This window comes from Pelophylax lessonae, assembly GCF_965119305.1.
Source record: "Pelophylax lessonae genome assembly, chromosome: 1".
NCBI classification, from domain to species: Eukaryota; Metazoa; Chordata; class Amphibia; order Anura; family Ranidae; genus Pelophylax; species Pelophylax lessonae.
This window is the reverse complement of record NC_138768.1, coordinates 795558917-795580460: the sequence shown is the minus strand read 5'-3', so window position 1 is coordinate 795580460 and position 21544 is coordinate 795558917. Positions and strand designations below refer to the sequence as shown.

General features: G+C 42.1%; 1 protein-coding gene across 5 annotated transcripts in view; it reads left to right on the top strand.

Annotated features, from left to right (window-relative positions):
- The window catches only part of PPP2R2C (protein phosphatase 2 regulatory subunit Bgamma), a 248097-nt gene that overhangs the window by 170429 nt on the left and 56124 nt on the right, over positions 1-21544 (top strand). For all 5 annotated transcript variants that reach the window (XM_082266616.1, XM_082266615.1, XM_082266617.1 and 2 more), the window contains 2 exons: positions 12567-12664; positions 16869-17034. In XM_082266616.1, coding sequence (XP_082122742.1) covers positions 12567-12664; positions 16869-17034 — 264 coding nt within the window. The remainder of the gene's footprint in view (positions 1-12566; positions 12665-16868; positions 17035-21544) is intronic.

The following is a 21544-nucleotide window of genomic DNA, read 5'->3' as shown; positions in this document are numbered from 1 at the left end:
TGATGAGACTAAGGCAGGCAATAGACGATTCGAATTTCGTTCGAAAATCGTAAATGGCAGTGTTATCGAACGATTTTCGTATCGTTAGTGTGGTATGTAAAACGTTCGATTTTCGTACGACAGCAAAAATTCACATATCCAACATGTTGGGTTTTTTTTGCGAAAATCGGCCGAATTTCATATCATTAGTGGGGGAGTTGTATGATTTCGCCTAACAAAACACAGAACAGTAGGGAGTGTGTCCGGTAGAGATGTGGTTAAAAGGCACAAAAAATAGTGTTTTGTCGTACGATTTTCGGCTCACATTGATGGTACACTCGATGATGTGCACGAGTGCCGCTTTCGTTTATCGAACGATAAATCGTACGAAATTCGAATCGTCTATGGCCTGCTTTACCTTTTTCACATTTTTGCAACACCTCATTCACCTCTCCAGTGAAATACCCAATACTTCCAGGTATGGGGAGAATATTATTCTTTCCTACAATGCACATATTGGAGTACAAGCATATACAATCTACAGTACAGTATTTATTAGTAGCAGGGTAAAGGAGCTATTAAAGTGAATTTAAAGCCCACATTTGTTTTTGTTTTGCATAGAGTGGTGAGAGGTAAAAAACCTCAGGATTTACTGTATATCCCTATCTCTGTTCCTACTGTGAAATGTTCACTTTCTCCATTGGTTGTGCTGACCATTGATATCAGGACTGGAAGTGAGGAAAAATTCCAAAATTTTAAGTATTGGAAAGAGTAAGGGTAGGTTCCCACTTCAGCAGAGAGCTGCATTTTTCTTCATAAGTAATATATATATATATACCGTAAGTAAAACTTAAATAATAAGTAAAAAACTGACCATTGTTACAATCCCTCTCCCGTCTGGCCAACACTAAAAAAAAGTTTTGCATTTGATTATAGTTCAAGTTTTCACCAAAACAAGAATGAAGCCACAGTACTGGTTTCAGGAGTTGACGTTAAGGAAAATCTCACCAATTGGACACATGGTAAAACAGACCCCTAGAAATGTGGCAGGTTTGAATGGGAGCAGCATCTAGGGTGCTTAGCTCTAGCTCTCATACATTCTATTGAAATGGACCTGGCCACTGTCATGTTAGTTGTGTTATAATTCAACCCGAGGGATGGTTACATTTTTTGCTCCCCTTTTGCATTGGAAGTGCTGACCTTAAACTGCGCCCTTGAACCCTTACCTTGTAAAACAACCCATTTAGTTCAAAATAGAAATGCAATAAAAAAAAACACACACACACACACACACACACACACATATATATATATATACATATACCTTTTTTTTCCTTTTTTGTAAATTGAATACTTTTCCCAGCTGCATAAGGGGCTTAGAGAGGTGGGGGTGGAGACTGCAGGGGGCGTGTCAATAGGAGGCAGAAAAAGAGCAACACTTTGATCTTCCCAGTGAAGAGCTGTGCAATAAGGCATGTCAGTCTGATCATTGGAGGACAAGCAGGCTATGCTCCCAGCACAGCCAGAAAACTGAACACGCTGGCAGGGATGTGCTTCTATGCTTAACGTGGTCAGTTTAAAATAGGAAAGCAGAGGGATTGGCAGGATCACCAGGTATTTCACACGAGAGAGAAGAAGATGGTTTTTTAACACATACATGGCACAAAATACACATATCATCATCATCATTTTGGGTGTGCAGCCATGTTGCTCTATGAGTAATCTGTTTACACATTTATGCGCAAGTGTCTATATATACATTGACAACCTATGATGGAGTCTTTTTAAGGCTAGCCACCCTTTGCTGTATGTTTTATGTCTTGCACTTTTTCCAATAATATGTAACAAAATTTTAATTATCCTCTGTACTACATTCCACTTTTTGGGTTAAAAACAATCATTAGGATAAAGACCATTAGGCCCCTTTCAAAGTTGTGCGACTTGTCATGCGATTTGGGACTGCAAAATCGCATGACAAGTCATTCTCCACTATTTCCAATGAGCCCCATTCATATCTGTGCGACTTGAAGTTGCACCGACTTCAAAGTAGGCACTGCACTACTTTTGGCATGATTTGGATGTGTTTTGAGGAAAAGACATTATAAGCCCACTAAAACTCGCATCAAAATCGCGGCAACATAGTCAAAATCGTGGTAAATCGTGCGACTTTGAAGTCACACAAGTGTGAAAGGGGCCTTAAAGTCCAATTCAAGGGGGTTCCTCTTCTCCTTTTTCTTTCTGCATTAGGGATGTGGGTCTTATCCTGTATCTCTTCCACTCACTAGCTCAGTGGTTCTTAACCTGGGTTCGATCGAACCCCAGGGGTTCGCTGAGTCAGTCTCACGGGTTCGGTGGAGGTCAAGACACACCCCTCCTGACACCCCATGGTATGTCCTCCCAACCCCCCCAGTGTGTGCCCTCCTGATACCCCATGGTATGCCCTCCCAACCCTACCCCCCAAGTGTGTGCCCTCCTGACACCCCATGGTATGCCCTCCCAAACCCCCCAAGTGTGTGCCCCCCTGACACCCCATGGTATGCCCTCCCAACCCCACCCCAGTGTGTGCCCTCCCAACCCCACCCCAGTGTGTTCCCTCCTGACACCCCGTGGTATGTCCTCCCAACCCCCCCAGTGTGTACCCTCCTGATACCCCATGGTATGCCCTCCGAACACCTCCCCCCAGTGTGTGCCCTCCTGACACCCCATGGTATGCTCTCCCAACCCCCCCCCCCCACCCCAGTGTGTTCCCTCCTGACACCCCGTGGTATGTCCTCCCAACCCCCCCAGTGTGTACCCTCCTGATACCCCATGGTATGCCCTCCGAACACCTCCCCCCAGTGTGTGCCCTCCTGACACCCCATGGTATGCTCACCCAACCCCCCCCCCACCCCAGTGTGTGCCCTCCTGACGCCCCATGATATGCCCTCCCAACCCCACCCCAGTGTGTGCCCTCCTGACATCCCATGGTATGGCCTCCCCCCCCCCCCCCCAGTCACACTGATTTGCAGTAAATATTCATTATGTTTTTGTGTGAAAATCATGTTTTAATCATGGTTTTGTTCTTTAATGGTTTTGTTCATTTTGTGCACCTATGTATAAATATATACCCAAATATATACCTATGTTTTGAATTTGAAAAAATCAGATTTTATTTTTCCAATTAAGAAGGGTTCGGTGAATGCGCATATGAAACTGGTGGGGTTCAGTACCTCCAACAAGGTTAAGAACCACTGCACTAGCTGCTCCTTTGTTTTAAGATACACATATCAGGAATATGAAATGTTGGGCTAACAAACTCTTTCATTATCTTGTAAGTGCAATGGATTTTCTTTTTTTTTTTTTTTTTTACCGCTTACTACCCGCCCACCGTCAAATGACGGCGGAGTGGTGCAGCTATTGTTCTGGAATGCCGTCATATGACGGCGCACCAGAACGGTCTCCCTCTTGCGCCCGCGGGGGCCGCGCAGTGTGGCGATCGTGGCCGTGCCGTGCTGCTAGGACACGGCGCGACCCCGATCTTGGTAAAGAGTCAATGACATGACTCTTTACCCATGTAATCGACTGTGTCCAATCACAGCCGGTCACATGTAAATGAGGAAGTGCTGTTTATCGGCTCTTCTTGCCTCATACTGTCAAAGTGTATGGCAAGGAGAGCCGATCAGCGGCTCCTCCTCCTCAAAGGGGAGACCAGGACAGGTAATCAGGGCACTGATTACAGAGAAGTGAAAATGCCAATCAGTGCTCACCATCAGTGCCCACCATCAGTGCCCATAGTTCTGCCAGTCAGTGCCCATCGGTGCCTGCTCATCTGTGCTGCCCATCAGTGCTGCCCGTCAGTGCCACCTGTCAGTGCCCATCAGTGCTGTCTATCAGTGCTCATCAGTGCCGCCTATCAGTGCCCATCAGTGCTACCTCTCAGTGCCCATCAGTGCTGTCTATCAGTGCTCAACAGTGCCGCCTATCAGTGCCACCTATCAGTGCCCATCAGTGTGGCATATTAGTACCTCCTAATCAGTGCCGCCTCATCAGCGCACACCAGTGAAGGAGAAAAATTATTTATTTTCAAAATTTACTCACAGAAAATAAGAAAAACGTTTTTTTTTTTCAAATTTTTCTGTCTATTTTCTTTTTTCCTTTTTGTAAGAAATAAAAAACCCAGCGGTGATAAAATACCACCAAAAGAAAGCTCTATTTGTGTGAAAAAAATGATAAAAATTTTATATGGGTACAGTGTAGCATGACCGCGCAATTGTCATTCAAAATGTGACAGCCCTGAAAGCTGAAAATTGGTCTGGGCAGGAAGGGGGTGAAAGTGCCCTGTATTGAAGTGGTTAAGGTGATGTTCTGCACCACTCATTGTGCTATGTCAGTAATAACAGTTGTTTTAACTATCTCCTATTCTATTAAAAATATAAAATAAAAATAAAAAAAATATTTAAAAAAGGTTTTTGTTTTTAGCTATACTATAACATGCTATGCTTTACGATTTCAGCAGTAAATTGTAAAGTAAGGGTTTTTTTTTTATAGACCAGTGCTCCCCCTTTCATTGGCTCCTGCCTAGACTAATTCTAGAACATACCTGCTTGTATGACTGTGCCAGGACTAATGGGAATAGTGCAGTGCTGTCCTTAATACATAGGCCTTCAATTTGTAAACACTGCACAACACACTTTGCTGCCATTGCACATTACAATAAGCTATAACAGTCTGTTTAGTTTGCCAACTTTAAATGTAAATTTCAATCTTGTTGACATAAAAATATTCATTTCAAATTGCATTGATAAAAAACACATTACTTATGCCTCTAAATGTAGATCTATAACACGTTTTTATTAACTGCAAAAAACCCTAAAGGCAGATGTAGAAATGAAAATTGGAGCCCCAAATGACAATATTGCATATGAAATGTGAATTAGTTAATTAGGAAAGTAATTCAATCAAATATGTTGTTAATCTGAAATTTTTAATTGAATTAGAACCTTTAGAAAAAAAAAAGAATGTAAATAATTACCTCTCACACTGCCCACGCTGCTAAATGCTGCTAAGATCGAGAGGAATCATTGGTGGAAGTGTGCCCCAAGGCTGCCACTTCCCATTTGTCCATCTGCTTGTCCTCCAGCGCAATCAGTGGTAGCTCCCACTGACCTCTTTGCCATGATTGTGTCCTGTAGTGGCATGGAGTTTAATCAGGAGGAACCAGTGCAAGCTGGGGGGACAAAGTAGATTTAAACTCCCAGAAGTTCCATCATTCTTCCCAGGTACAGCTTTAAATTAAACTAAGTTTAGGAATTAGAACATTTGTCCTCCGTAAGAAAATTTATTTTAAACTTGACCTGGTGAAAACTGCAAAATGTAAAATTTACTTTCACTACCTGTTGCGGGGACTGCGGCAACCTGTATACAGTAAAACCCCCTCCATTGCGGGGGTTACGTTCCGGACCCAGCCGCGAAAAGTGAAAATCCGCTAAATAGAAAAACCCTACTAAAATGCATTGTAGGCATGTTTTTTTTACTCTCACTGTACGTGTAAAAGCATTTTAAAGAGGAAGTAAACCCTCCTCAGGAAGTTGTACCTATAGGTAAGCCTATGATAAGGCTTACCTATAGGTACTGTAAATATCTCCTAAACATGTACCGTTTAGGAGATATTTACATTTGATGCAGCCAGTGACGTCACTGGCGCATGCGCTCTGAAGGAACGGCAGATCGTGCCGTTCCTTTAGAGCCCTGTGCCGTGACCGTCGGCTCCTGCGCGTGTGCGCGGGAGTGACGTCACCGCGGCTCCGGCCAATCAGATGGCCGGATGCCGCGATCCCGGAAGATGGGCGACTGTACATGTCGCCCGTCATAGAGGTAAGAGAGCGGCGCGGCGAGGGCTCGTTCTAAGGTAAGTATTTGATAATGAGCTAGTATGCGATGCATACTAGCTCATTATGTCTTTATCTTTCAGGATGTAAAGAAAAGAAAAAAAAAAATTATCGGTTTACAACCTCTTTAAGGTCTTTAAACACACTTTTAAAACAATAGAAACTCATTTAAACACATAAAAGATACTGAGAGACATAGCAAGAGCTATGGAAAACACAAAAATATTTAATTTTTAATGATTTATATAGTAAAATAACATTACAAAAAAAAACGCAATATACCGGGACCGCAAAAACTGAACCGCGATGGAGCGGGGGTTTACTGTAAATAGGGAGGGTGATTCTCCCCAGCATGAACACAGACACTGCCGAACCCGGCAATGGTTTTAAACCCCCCACCTCTAACAAAAATGTAAAACTAGGGATACAGTACTTTTTTCAGCACAGGGTTGCAACTGAAAACAACACACCACCACTAACTACTGTGCTAGTAGGTGGCCATGTTGGCATCATAAGTCTCAACAAACTTTGAATAAAAAAATTAAAGGAACCAGGTGGAAAATTATCAGCTGAACAGGGACTGCATCCTATCTTGTTTGCCGTAACCACTACTGCCTAAATACAGAAGCTAAAGGAGGAAATTCCTCCATCTACTCTGTTTGGCGTAGATGGAGAACATTTTTGTAAATATTTTATTATATCTTTTCATGTGACAACACTGAAGAAATGACACTTTGCTACAATGTAAAGTAGTGAGTGCACAGCTTATATAACAGTGTAAATTTGCTGTCCCCTCAAAATAACTCAACACACAGTCATTAATGTCTAAATCGCTGGCAACAAAAGTGAGTACACCTTAAAATGTTAAAATGTCCAATTTGGGCCCAATTAGCCATTTTCCCTCCCCGGTGTCATGTGACTCGTTAGTGTTAGCGTTAGGTCTCAAGCGTGAATGGGGAGCAGATGTGTTAAATTTGGTGTTATCGCTCTCAGTTTCTCATACTGGTCACTAGTAGTTCAACATGGCACCTCATGGCAAAGAACTCTCTGGGGATCTGAAAAAAAGAATTGTTGCTCTACCTAAAGATGACCTAGGCTATAAGAAGATTACCATGACCCTAAAACTGAGCTCCAGCACAGTGGCCAAGACCATACAGCGGTTTAACAGGACAGGTCCCACTCAGAACAGGCCTCGCCACGGTCAACAGAAGAAGTTGAGTGCATGTGCTCAGTGTAATATCCAGAGGTTGTCATTGGGAAATAGACGTATGAATGCTGCCAGCATTGCTGCAGAAGTTGAAGGGGTGTGGGGTCAGCCTGTCAGTACTCAGACCATACGCCGCACACTGCATCAAATTGGTCTGCATGACTGTCATCCCAGAAGGAAGCCTCTTCTAAAGATTATGCACAAGAAAGTCCGCAAACAGTTTGCTGAAGACAAGCAGACTAAGAACATGGATTACTGAAACCATGTCCTGTGGTCTGATGAGACCAAGGTAAACTTATTTGGTTCAGATGGTGTCAAGCGTGTGTGGCGGCAACCAGGAGAGGAGTCTGGGGCATGAGTGGTTCTGGGGCTGCATATGGCTCAGTACAGTTAATTGAGAACAACATGTACTGTGACATACTGGTGTCAGCGGGAGCTCAGTGAGATGCGTCCTCTCACATGCCGCTCCTGGCCACGCCTCCACTGTGACATACTAAAGCAGAGCATGATCCCCTCCCTTCGGAGACTGGGCCACAGGGCAGTATTTCAATATGATGACGACCACTGCCTTGCTAAAGAAGCTGAGGGTAAAAGTGATGGACTGGCCAAGCATGTCTCTACACCTAAACCCTATTGAGCATCTGTGGGACATCCTCAAACAGAAGGTGAAGGAGCGCAAAGTCTCTAACATCCACCAGCTCCGTGATGTAGTCATGGAGTGGAAGAGGACTCCAGTGGCAACCTGTGAAGCTCTTGTGAACTCCATGCCCAAGAGGATTAAGGCAGTGCTGGAAAATAATGGTGGCCACACACACAATATTGACACTTTGAGCCCAATTTGGACATTTTCATTTAAGGGTGTACTCACTTTTGTTGCCAGCGGTTTAGACATTAACCACTTGCCGACTGCCTAACAACGATTTACGTCGGCAGTCAGCCCCTCACAGGCAAAGCGACGTAGGTATACGTCGCTAGCCTTCGAGGCTCTGGGGAGCGAGCGCGCGCCACTGAAGGGGGTCTGAATACTTTCCGTACCCACTGTATATGGCTGTTTTGCTGCAGCAGGTTCTTTACATGGTACAGATGCGCTCCCGATCGCTCACGGACCCCCCCCCCCCCGCGTGTGCCCGGCGGACCCCATGTCAAGCGTCTGATCTGTCCGCCGCAATGTCGCAGTCCCGCAAAAAAAATCGCAGATCGCCGCCATTACTCATTAAAAAAACAACAAAAATCTTTCCCTTAGTTAGTAAACGCAATAACTTTTGCGCAAACCAATCAAAATATGCTTTTTGCTATTTATTTTTACCAAACATAGGTAGCATAAAACAAATTGGCCAAAAATGTTAAAAAATTTTGATTTTAACATTTTTTTGGGGGGGAATTTCATATAAAACAAATGTGAAAAATATTGTTATTTTTGCAAAATGTACACTCTTTTTTTGTTTATAGCGCATGATCAAAAAATTGCACAGGTGATCAAATACCACCAAAAGAAAGCTCTGTTTGTGGGAAAAAAAGGACGTCAAATTAATTTAGGTACAGCGTCGCACGACCGCGCAATTGTCCGTTAAAATCGTGCAGTGCCGAGTCGCAAAATAGGCCCTGGTCAGGAAGGGGGTAAAACCTTCCGGGGCTTAAGTGGTTAATGGCTGTGTGTTGAGTTATTTTGAGGGGACAGCAAATGTACACTGTTATACAAGCTGTACACTCACTACTTTACATTGTAGCAAAGTGTCATTTCTTCAGTGTTGTCACATGAAAAGATATAATAAAATATTTACAAAAAGGTGAGGGGTGTACTCACTTTTGTGAGATACTGTTTGTGCATGTGTATATGTGTATATATATATATATATATATATATATATATATATATATATTATTTATTTATTATAATAAGGGATAGAAAAATAAAAAATGTTTTCAGGTAAATAAAAAATATTTCCTATGAGTATTGTGTTCTTCCATCAGCAGGTGGAGCGTTATGCCTCGTACACATGCAACGATTATCGGCCGACCGATCGTCCGACTCTTGTCCAAGTTGTGTTTTGTTGGTTGGAATGTGCCTAGACTGCACACAAATTTTCTCGGCCAACAAAAATCTACTTCAGAAGTGATGTCATGTGCTGGTTTACTTTCCGTGTGTTTTTTCTTCTCTGAGCATGCCCAGTCTTGCTCATCAGATTTTTGTCTTCCGAAATCTGTACTGACTGACGGAAAATCGGCCGTTGTGTTGATGGCCAACAAAAATTTTATAGCATGCACACCAGATTTTTTTCGGCCGAAAAGTCGTAGTCGGTTGTCGGAAGCATCATACTAACAAGCCGAAAATCAGCCGATCGGACGTTGGCCTAAAATTCACGGCCAATAATCGTTGCGTGTGTACGAGGCATTAGTCTCCTTTTCTCGTGTTTTCCTGTATCTCCTTACTGTCCGTTATAAAAAGCCTATAGTTTACAGATCTCCATAGCTCAAGCTGCAATTTACATACAGCTGAACCAGAACTGATTCATCCCTTATTGGAAAGCTTCATCTGAAGTCTCAATCTGATTAATTCAGCCTAAAGGCAGGCAAATACTGCTATGCTGTCTTTTCCGATTAGCCATAGTGCTCTGGGAGTCCTTTGTTATGTATGAAATGTTATTTTTGAAAAAAACAACTGTATACATATGGTTAAAAAAAAATCAATATTAAACATAAATTTTAAAATGTAATTTCTAAATATACAGTTGAAATACGTGTAAGAGATGTTTTACTTGTCAGATGAGGTGTAATTCCCATTTAGCCAAACTTATCATCGTAACCTGTCTCCTACACTGCAAAGATCCCCATTTCCTGGCTTGGCAACTTCCTGTGTCACCTCAGACCACACGTAGACATTTGTCTAGTAAGCAGTTTGTATGAGTTTCTGCTTCAATGCCAATGCAGGATTTGTATCAGCCTTTTTTTGTTACGAATAAACAGATTTTTATCCTCCAGTGAATACGACAGGCAGGTCATCTTGAGATGCAGTGAATCTGAATTCTGCAAACTCTGAATAGCTTCCTCCAAATTGATAAAATATTTTTTATGAGGTTGCAGATTATGCACTTGATTTCCAGCCTTTGTTTAACATGGTAAAAAACAAATGACATCCCAGCAGAGAATAGCTGTGCAGATGTTTGCGGCTTCCTTCCTGCTGAGCATGATAATTAAGATCTATAAAACGCCGTTCGACACTGTGTTCTCTCTAATTAGCATAAGCTGCTGCATTTTAGTATTGGTGTTGTTAAATGTCCCCCATTATAATCCCAGCTGCCTTAAATCTTGTCAGTCAGTCAAAAGAAAATGAAGGAATAATAAGTTACCATGATATTAAAATGAAATTGTTTTAAAATAAACTATCATTTTTTTTTTCACTTGAAATGATACTACATATTTGTTGGATAACAAATTCAGTTCAGGTCTGCTAAAGTATATACAGTGGGTACGGAAAGTATTCAGACCCCCTTAAATTTTTCACTCTTTGTTATATTGCAGCCATTTGCTAAAATCATTTAAGTTCATTCTTCTTCCTCATGAATGTACACATAGCACCCCATACTGACAGAAAAACACAGAATTGTTGACATTGTTGCAGATTTATTAAAAAGAAAAACTGAGACCAAGAGACCAATACGAGAGGACACACAGGTATGTCCACCCGCATTGGCACAGCTCCCTTCCAGCCATATATACACATTGGCCAAATAGGAAGCGTTTAAAAGTGGTATATTTTAAATACATACCTCTGCCAAAAGGGAAACATTATCAATTCAAAGTATAAGCTGCTCTGCCATAGAGGTCATTATAGGCATCCATAGTCAAGTGTTCTGAGCATGCTGTGAGTTCCCTTTAAGTAGTTGAATGTGTTGCATTATGTATGCCCATACGTTGTTCTTCATTGTAGCTGCCAGACTATTTTATTAGTGTGTGTAGTTAGTGTGTTGGCAGGAAGCACATTGCTGTTTTGCAGGAAGAATTCAAGACAAATGGTAATTTTTTCAAGGTACTGCTTAGACACAATTAACATTTCCAAATTGTCCCTATAACACAGCAGCTCTTCAATTTGTGACTTCAGATCCACTTTAAATTAACTTTTTATCCCAGTGAAAATATTGCTTCCTGCCCTCTCACTCCAGTGTTCTGTGCTGGTATAGATGAGTAATAGCCACACCTCCTTTCACAAGTGTCCTCACACAGGCAAGAGGAAGGGGTGTGTCTAATCAAGCCTGTTACTAAGCACTGATTACTGAGAGCACTAGGTCTAACTCTGGTGCCTAATGGACTTGCATAGTCATATTTAGACACCATGCACACAACTGCTGTAAAAGAAAAAAATAGGGTAATAGAGATTATAATGACTGTCTGCATATCTATTTTTTTTTTTACCTCAATAATTTTTATTAGAAAGTTTTCGTAATAAAATACAACAATATAAGAAAAGAGGGGTGGGGTGGGAAATCAAAGGAAAGGGCAAGGAGAGAGCCCAAATACGGGGAATAACGTTATAAACTGACAGTATCAAAAAGTCCATAGTGACAGTGACCGTCCGCTACGTAAAACACAATAAAGCAATGTGGGGATATGGGTAAACATGATGAAAGCAAGCACAGAATACACCCCACCCCAAGCAAAAAGAAAGGGGGTTGGGGGGACCCATAAACTCAGGCCTGGCGGCCGCAAATGTCCATCAGCCCAAGGGAAGGACCGGAGAGGTAAGACAATAAGGGGGAAGAGGGGGAAAGACGAAAAGAAAGAAAAGATAAGGAGAAAAGGAAAGAGAGAGAAGGGGGAGAGAGGGATGGGATGGGAGACATATAAACTGTGCATAAAAGCCCAATTGGTGAAACTAGGGGGAAACCCCCAGGGGGAGCTCGTGCAAAAGCCTACTCCACCCCCAGAGAGGCCCAAGTCGGCCCGGGGGTCTCCTTCCAAGTATCGCAACCATGGGTGCCAAACCTTCTCGAACAGCTTCACCCTACCGTTCAGTACAGCAGATAAACGTTCATTAATCATCAGCCAAGTCAATTTTGCTCTAAACATTTCAAGAGGTATGGTTGCAGAGCGTCAGGACCGTCCTATCTATATTCTCGCTGCCACAAAAATAAATTGTATAAGCAATTTGGCTCCTTTGGGGGCATCCGTCACCGCCTCCCCCAGCAACGCCTGTGGCGGGACTTTCGCAGGTTCACTTGGGTCAGAGAATAAATAAGATTATATATTATTATATATTATTCGTATCCAGTAACGCTGTACTTTCGGGCAAACCCACCACACATGATAGGCCGTCCCCTGTTGGCCGCAGCCTCGGAAACACAGCGGAGAAGCCCCCTGGACATATGTCGCCAATTGTGTAGGAACCATATACCACCGCAGGAGAACCTGCATATCTATTTTTATGATTCACTTTGACAAGTCAGCATAGGGTAATACTAATATTATGATGGATGTTGTAATAATGAGGCTCTTCGATTTCTGTTCTTCTTTTGCAGCTGATATCATTTCTACAGTTGAGTTTAATCACACTGGAGAGCTGCTGGCAACTGGGGACAAGGGCGGCCGTGTTGTCATATTCCAGAGGGAGCCTGAGGTAAGACACCTTATAAGGATAGACTGGATTTCCTATGTGTGAGTTTTAGTTACTTATGACAGGTATTTGCCAACAGTTTTTACACAGAACCATACATACTGTACCGTATATTCATCTTAGCCCCAAGAACTAAAGCGGAACTAAAACCATCAATTTAACGGTTTCAAAAAAACAGTTTCCGGGAATGCTAACTGTCACATTTGCTTGCACACTCAACCATGGTAGCTTCCTTGGCCCAAAAAAAAAAAAAAGTAGAGTTTAGTTCCGCTTTAAAGGGGAACTTTACCCATAACAACTTGATAAAAAAATAATGTTCTTGAGCAAGGAACATACATTCCACATTAATATTTATGCAACCACAATTAGTGTATGCTGTAAATTTCCTGCAGCATTGCTCCTGTTTCTTGGCATTTCTGGCATGTTGCTAAAGCCCAGAGCCTCAGCAATAAATCATAAAATGGAACTAAACCTATCGATTTAACGGTTTAAAACAAAAACAGTTACATTCCTGGATTGCTAACTGTCACATTTGCTTGGGTCCTCAAACAAACTGTCAAACCAACAAATGGGTGGTGTCATAACTGAACACATGTGCAGCACCATGGCAATTGCAGATCAAACAGAAGCAGTTTCCTTTACTGTAAAGGATAGGAGGGTTTAAGTCAAGGCTGTCAGCAAATCGGAATCTACAAACTCGACAGCACCTAAAAATTCCTAAATTAGAGAGCAACTGAGCATGTGCAGAGCAGGGCGAGATGGCATATTTACTGGATTTTACACAGTATAGTCATGTATTTTCGATGTTTTACATAGCTACACCTGCAAAAGGGAACAGCCTGAAATGATCTAGCGGGACTTCATTTTCCACTTTAAGGAGCTTACAATCTAAGGCCCCTATCTAACATGCATATACACCTACTAGGGCCAATTTTCAATTGGAGCCAATTAACCTACCAGCATGTGTTTGGAGAGTGGGATGAAAGCCACACAAACACAGGGAGATCATGCAAACTCCAGGCAGATAGTGTCCTGATCAGGTTTCAAAGCACAGAACCCAGTGCTGCAAGCCAGAAGTACAAACTACTTAGCCACTGTGCTGCCCCTAGAGTTCAAAGGGTGGTATTATGGGAAATACTAAAATTGGCTTTTCCTTATATCAAAAAATGCTATTGCAGCAGCTTCAATATGAAAATGGTAATGCTCCTGCTTAAAGCAGTTTTATGTTCTACTTTGTTATTTTTACCTACAGGTAAGCCTATAATAAGACTTAACTGTAGGTTAAATGAATATCTCCTAAACATGCACCATTTAGTAGATATTCACCATGCATGCAGCTGCTGACATCAGCGGCGCATGCGCTCTTAAGGTCCGGCATATTGTGCACATGTGCGGGAGTGATGTCATCGCAGCTCCAGTCACTCACAGCGACAGAGCCCGCAAACCTGGAAGAAAAGCCGGGGGAACATGTCAACCCCCTCAGTGGTGACCAGGCGCCGCTTCAGGGGATTCATTCTAAGGCAAGTATTTCATAATGTGCTAGTATGCGATGCATACTAGCACATTATGCCATTGTCTTGCAGGGTTTGTTTTTTTTTTTTTTCACAGGGAATACAACCGCTTTAATACACCATAAGCCAGCGTTTTTCTTATTATTCTTACATCTCCCTTTCCTTCACAGACTCCCCATCATCATGTAAAAAAGTATCAGATAAGTGTATGGAAGGAATATGTTTATGTTCCCTTAGTATCTTATATCAATACAACAAGTGCAAATAAAAGATGGAGTGTCAATAGTTTCTTTAAGCAGTAGCAAGGGCAGTTCCCTTGCATCCTTCATTCCTAGTCACTTATCTTTCTCATAACATCATAGATGTCAGCCTTTCATTGAGTTTGACAGGCTGCTGGCAGCAGGAATGGACGGTGCACCTCTGCCCTCTGTCTGCACCAGAGCGCCATGTAACGAGGTAAATGCCCAATGTAAAAAATTAACAAAGAATCTAGTTTTGGGATTTTTCATTATTTGCTAGGAGCTCCCAACCATACTAGATTTAAATGAGGGCCCCTTTTTGGAGCTTAGTGATTTTGGGACCTGGAGGGAGTTTTGCAAGTTTTGAGTTCTAAACACCCAATGTGCACAGGGCCTAACCTGGCTTTCTGCAGCTAAATGTATGTAAACCAGGGCCCGACAAACCCCAGGTGCCGGAACACCATGAAGTTTTGTGCTGGGGTGCCACCTGACTTCTCTCCACACCCCGCTATGTATCCGGGGCTCTGCTTGCCCATCTGCAAGCCCAGGACTGGCATAGCGGTTTCCGCTGGGTAGAGGGAAGAGAGGAGAGCGAAATTACGTCCCCTCTCCTCCCCTTCTAGTTGTTGACCTGGAAGTGGTGTGTGATGTCACTACTGGGTACCTGTTAAGAGTTTCCCCGGCCATCAAGGCTGGGATAGAATGGTATGCAGTGTGATGTACATTGCATTACATTTAGTGGAGCACAGGGGAGACCTGCAGGGTCTTTTAGACCCTGGATGTCTCATTAAAGAGAACCATTCACCAGAAAAAATGTGATGGAAAAAAAAAAGTTAATTAAAAAAAAATGTTTTACTTGTAAAAAAATTTAAGTTACACCCAAACATATAAAATCCCCCCCTCCCCCTACAAAAAAAAAAGAGGCCATCCACCCCCACATATACGCACGTACAATTGGGGCACCTATGCCTGCAAACGTTGATTGTGACACATGTTATAGCACCGCGCATGTCAGAATGTGTGCAATAATTCTAGCGCTAGACCTCCTTTTCAACGCTAAATTGATGACCTAAGGGGGGGCGTTTAAAGCATTGCCTATGGAAAATATAGGGTACTGACATGTGCAGGGTTTGACATGTTGGGTATCTATTTACTTGGTGCAACCTCGGCTTTTATATTTTACAAAAAAACAGAGTAATTTATTGTGTTTTTGTGCCCTCCTAAAATTAACTTTTAATGTGTTTTTTTTTTTTTTTTTTCTTACATTTTGTGTTTCCTAGACCTCTGTGGTAATATTATGAGACATAAAAAATTGGAACTGCCACTATTTTATCTTCTAGGGCAGGGGTGTCAAACTCAACTTCATCGAGGGCCGCATTAGCATTATGATTGCCCTCACAGAGCCGGTTGTATCTGTAATAATAGAAGTCCTGAGTATTCCAACCCCCTAACATCAGATGTCAAGTGTCCCCCCCCACACTCCCTTACATCAAAGTGCAAACCCTTACCTTGTGTTGCTGCTAGGAAGAAGCTGGGGGCAGAGCTAGGAAGCAGAAAGTGCAGGGTCTGGAGGAGGCCAAAAGGAGGGCTGAATCTCTACTGCAGCTCTAGGAGAGGTGTGAGGGCCACATGAAATGGCCCGGAGGGCCGGATTCGGCCGGCGGGCCTTGTGTTTGACACATGTGTTCTAGGGTGTCTGCTTTCAGAAAATATATAATTTTTGGGGGTTTTATGTAATCTTAAGGCCTAAAACTATTTTTTCAAAAACGGGAACATGTTACATGTTCTACCTGTATGATTTGTTTTAAAAAAAAAAAAAAAAAAACATTTTTAGCTGGCTTCTAGATTCAAAGCAAATTTGTCAAGCCCTGATATAAACACAAGCATATACCTCCCAAATCAAATTCTCCTACATAAACAGAGAGGGCTCCTGTACATGAAGCCTTAGACCCCTTTCACACATTCCGGTCTGTCGGCGGACTCCGTTTATCTCAGCGGGGGATCGATCCGCCGATCCCCCGCTGAGCAGGCGAATGGCAGCTGTGTCTCCGTGCTGTGTGCGGAGACTGAGCTGTCAGGTCACGCTGTTCTCTATGGGGGAATCGGATAGGAACGGACCGTCTGTCCGTTCTCATCCGATCCACTGGACAGATGGAAAATAGGGTTTCCATCCGTCCGGATTTGACGGGGCGGATCGGATGTCAGCAGACATGCATGGGGTATCCGTTCAGATCCGCTAAGAACGGACAGGCGGATCTGAACGGTCCGCCTGTGTGAAAGGGGCCTAAAGGATCTGTTAGGGATCACTGTACAGAGGAGACTGCCCTTCAATACGTTACAATGTGTCTCATAATGGCAGCTTCTGTCAACAGCTTCTAACACAGGCATTTATCTTTTAACGATACTGGTGTTCTGATGGTGAATGACAAATATTTGTTTCTCTTTTCCCCTGTACAGTGTAAGAATGGACCTTGCAGTCAGGGGGAATACAATGTATACAGCACGTTCCAGAGCCACGAGCCGGAATTTGATTATTTGAAGAGCTTGGAAATAGAAGAAAAAATTAACAAGATTAAATGGCTCCCCCAGCAGAATGCAGCCCACTCCCTTCTGTCAACAAATGGTATGATCGCAGATCATCTGCCTCCTGTGCTGCTAGAAATGGAAAATAATGTTTGTTAGTATGCTGTGCTGGTTGCTCCTCCACAGAGGCAGGAGTGTTAACTGTGTGTGCTCTGTAAGACGAGTGCCCTAGTCAAAACTGAAGGGCTCGTTCACATGTGTAGTGCCTTCTGTGTTTGGATCACTCTTCAGAGGGCATTTGACAGGTAGTGAGAAGGCCCTATGTCACCTCCTCATTGCCTGATTGCGGTGTGGCCCCATAGGCTTGCATGGGTCGCGTTCGGCAGTGGCAATGCCTGCCAAGTGCGACACAATTTTAGCTGCAGTCCCGAAGCTCAGCATTGTGGCTAACTACACGTGTACAGTATAGCACCATGTCATTTTTTTTCTGTTTTTGATGGAGTAGGGAAGGATTGAATATCAAGTTATCATTAGTTATCTTTTGCTGTCTGTGTCCTGATGATATTTCCTTTCACTTCCTATCCCAGATATAGGAAATGAGAGGAAAATTCTATCAAGTAAGGGGAATTTCTTTTGTGGGCTTCAATCATATGGCCACACAGCAGCTGTTGGGGGGGATGCACAGCAGCTGGCCATTGATTTGATTTGTACTCTGCATGGCCAGCACCACCCCTGTTCGCTGGCAATTGCTCATCTGAGTGGTTACATATAAATAAAGCCTATAGAACCAGCCATAGAGGGTTTGAATTTCGATTCAAACCATGTATGGGCAGGGTGAATGTACCCAAGTTGATCAATCAATCAACTTGAGACGAGTATTGATCGATCAATCAACTTGGGTACAACCATCCTGTTGGTTTTTACATGCGATTATTGCTAGCAGCGGTTATAGGCAAACGACAGCTACAGATTGGCTCTCCAGTTCTCAGGGGATTTCCATGGACGTCCTCCCAGGTACTCCTAGGGCACGCATTAGGTGCACTCTGTGCCTGCTGTGTCATTTTGGACATCTCGGTAAAGGGCCAATTACAGCAGCCCTTTATCATGTGATCAGCTGTATCCAATCACAGCTAGCCACATGTAAATAGACTTGCCGGTTATCGGCATTCCTTTCCTCTAACACGCTGTCTGCGTGAGGAAAGGAGAGCCAGTAACTGGTAAATCTGACACGACACAGTGAGTACATTTTTTATACTGATAATCAGGGCAGTTATCAGAGTCCATCAGTGCCGCCTATCAGTGGCCATAAGTGCAACCCCATCAGTGCCCATGAGTGCAGCTTATCAGTGCAGCCTCAACAGTGCCCCTCAGTGCAGCCTCATCAATGCACATCAGTGAAGTAGAAAAATTACTTATTTTCAAAATTATGTAACCAAAACGAAAAAAAAATTTTTTTCCAAATTCTTCGGTCTTTTTTCCTTTGCTACAAAAAAAAACATTAAATTCCACCAAAAGAAAGCTGCCCGGTATTAAAGTGGTTAAAATATTTAAGTATTTTAACCACTTGCCAACCGCTCACTGAGCTGGTACTGCGACAAAGTGGCTCGATATCGTCCAGCGACATAGACCTACGTCGCTGGACTCCTCCCTTTGTGGGCGGCGCGCACGCGCAACCCGGAGGCTCGCTCCCGCTGTATTCAGTCACAGCGGGAGTCGGGCCAGGGGAGGAGCGGCGGTGATCACCGCAACTCTTCCCCGATCGTTGGGGATCGATTGTGGAGATCCGCCTGCTTGTGTAAACAAAGCGGGCGGATCTCCTAAGTGACAAACAGTGACAGATTGCAGGATTCAGCATAACTGAACCTGCGATCTGTGCCTGTGTCACACAGTCCCCTCCCCCCACACACGTTAGTAAGCACCAGGCATACATTAACACCAATAAAAGTTAACCCCTTTCCTGCCAGTGTCATTTTTACAGTAACAGTGCATATTTATAGCACTGATTACTGTAGTAATGTCACTGGTACCCCCAAAAGTGTCAAAAATGTCAGTCAAGGGTCCAATCTGTCCGCCGCAATGTTGCAGTCCCGCAAAAAAAAAAAAATCGCAGATCGCCGCCATTACTAGTTAAAAAAAAAACAATGAAAATTACATAAATTTCCCGTAGTTAGTAGCTGCGATAACTTTTGCGCAAACCAATCAAAATACGCTTTTTGCGATTTTTTTTTTTTTTACCAAAAATGTATAGCAGAAAACAAATTGGCCTAAAATGTTAAAAAATTTTGATTTTTACATTTTTTTGGGGGAATTTCATATAAAAAAAAATGTGAAAAATATTGTTATTTTTTCAAAATTGTCACTCTTTTTTTGTATATAGCGCAAAAAGTAAAAGTTGCACAGGTGATCAAATACCACCAAATGAAAGCTCTATTTATGGGGAAAAAAGGACATAAATTTTATTTGGGTACAGCATCGCACGACCGCGCAATTGTCCGTTAAATAACGCAGTGCCGAATCGCAAAATATGGCCTGGTCAGGAATGGGGTAAAATCTTCCGGTCTTAAAGAGGTTAAAAATATGCTCATTGAGAATTTTTTTGTCAAAGACATGTAGCTAAATACATTTTGGCCTAAATATATGACAAAAATTGAATATATTGGATATTTTTTAACTGTCAAAGTAGAAAAATATTGTTATTTTTTCAAAATTGTCGCATTTTTTTATTAATATCGCAAAAAATGAAAAGCGCAGAGGTGATCAAATATCAAATAAAAGAAAGCTCTGTTTGTGGGAAAAAAAGGACATAAATTTAGTTTGGGTACGGCGTTGCATGACCGCGCAATTGTCAGTTAAAGTCGCACAGTGCCGAATCGCAAAAAGTGGCCTGGACGTAAGACCGCAAAATCCTCCGGTGGTAAAGTGGTTAAAGTCCAACTCCAGAAATGAAAAATAAATCTACCCTTGCAGTGAGATTCCCTCCTTGCTCTGCAAGGGATAAATACTAGTTATGTCTCGGGGTGCCAGAATAAGGAGTAAATTATTTCCTTATTCTGTATTCCATCAGAGTGCTTCCCGCGGCCTCTAAACTTAAGTTCATAATTGGTTTATATTCTGGGTTTTTTCTTTCCCAGTCTGAGGCCTTTTATGCAAGAGATTGCATGAAGCCAGTGTAAAGACAGCGCCTGTTACTTATGCTAGTGATATCATTAATCCATTCATTTATTTTATGACTAAGTTAAACAGTGGTCTTTTATATCTGCCTGGTTTTCATCTTTAATGCATTTTCTTCGAATGAGGAAACCCTGCTATCAGAGCGTATTTTGCAGTCATACAACTGGAACTAAATAATATATATGTAGTCATGCACAAAGGATTGCTCATTTAGCTTATTTCCTAATAATAACAAAATGGGTGTACACTAGAAATTAATGTAATTCTTTCTACTGCATATATAACTAAACTGTAAAAAAGAAATGTTCTACTTAAAACAGAAAGTATGGTTTATTTCAAATTATTATTGCAATGTTTACCTCAAAGTTCCTTTTCTTTTTTTTCACATTATTGTTATTGCATGAAGTATGGAGATTTCCAGATCAGCCATAATATGCAAACACAAAAAATAATAATCATTTTATTACTTATCGCAATATCTAAAGAATTGATCCTGCAACAGAAGAATAGGAATACTTTCCAAATTTCTATCCAGGCAGGTTAAAAGAGTGAATTGAATTTTGTTAACAAAAAACAATCTCCCCTGTGTGATCAATGTACATTGCATTGATTTTAACAAACTTTGTTGCAGAGTCCTACCTTTTGTTGCTCTGAAGGAATAGCTGTCCTTCTGTTTGTGTCAATGTGCACAGTGAATGTGAATGGGATTAATTTTTTCATTATTAATCAGCTAATGCACTTGCAGAGTTCTCGTAAGGAATTGTGCAGTGTCTGAATTACTTTAGATGTGGTTAACCCTTTGGGAGTATTTCATCAAAAATGAAATGCTTGTTGCAGTGGATGCCTGAAATCTGATGTGTATCTTAACCACTTAAGCCCCTGAAGATTTTACCCCCTTCCTGGCCAGGGACTATTTTGCGATTCGGCACTGCGTGACTTTAACGGACAATTGCGCGGTCGTGCGACGCTGTACCTAAAGGAATTTGATGTCCTTTTTTCCCACAAACAGAGCTTTCTTTTGGTGATATTTGATCACCAGTGCGATTTTTTGATCCTGCGCTATAAACAAAAAAAAGAGCGTCAATTTTGCAAAAATAACAATATCTTTCACATTTTTTTTATATGAAATTCCCCCCCAAAAAAATGTAAAAATCAAAATTTTTTAACATTTTAGGCCAATTTGTTTTCTGCTACATATGTTTGGTAAAAAAAATCGCAAAAAGCGTATTTTGATTGGTTTGCACAAAAAGTTATTGCGTTTACTAACTAAGGGAAAGATTTTTGTCATTTTTGTTGTTTTTTTTTTTTTAACGAGTAATGGCGGCAATCTGCAATTTTTTTGGCGGGACTTCCACATTGCGGCGGACAGATCGGACCCTTGACTGACATTTTTGACACTTTTGGGGTTACCAGTGACATTACTACAGTAATCAGTGCTA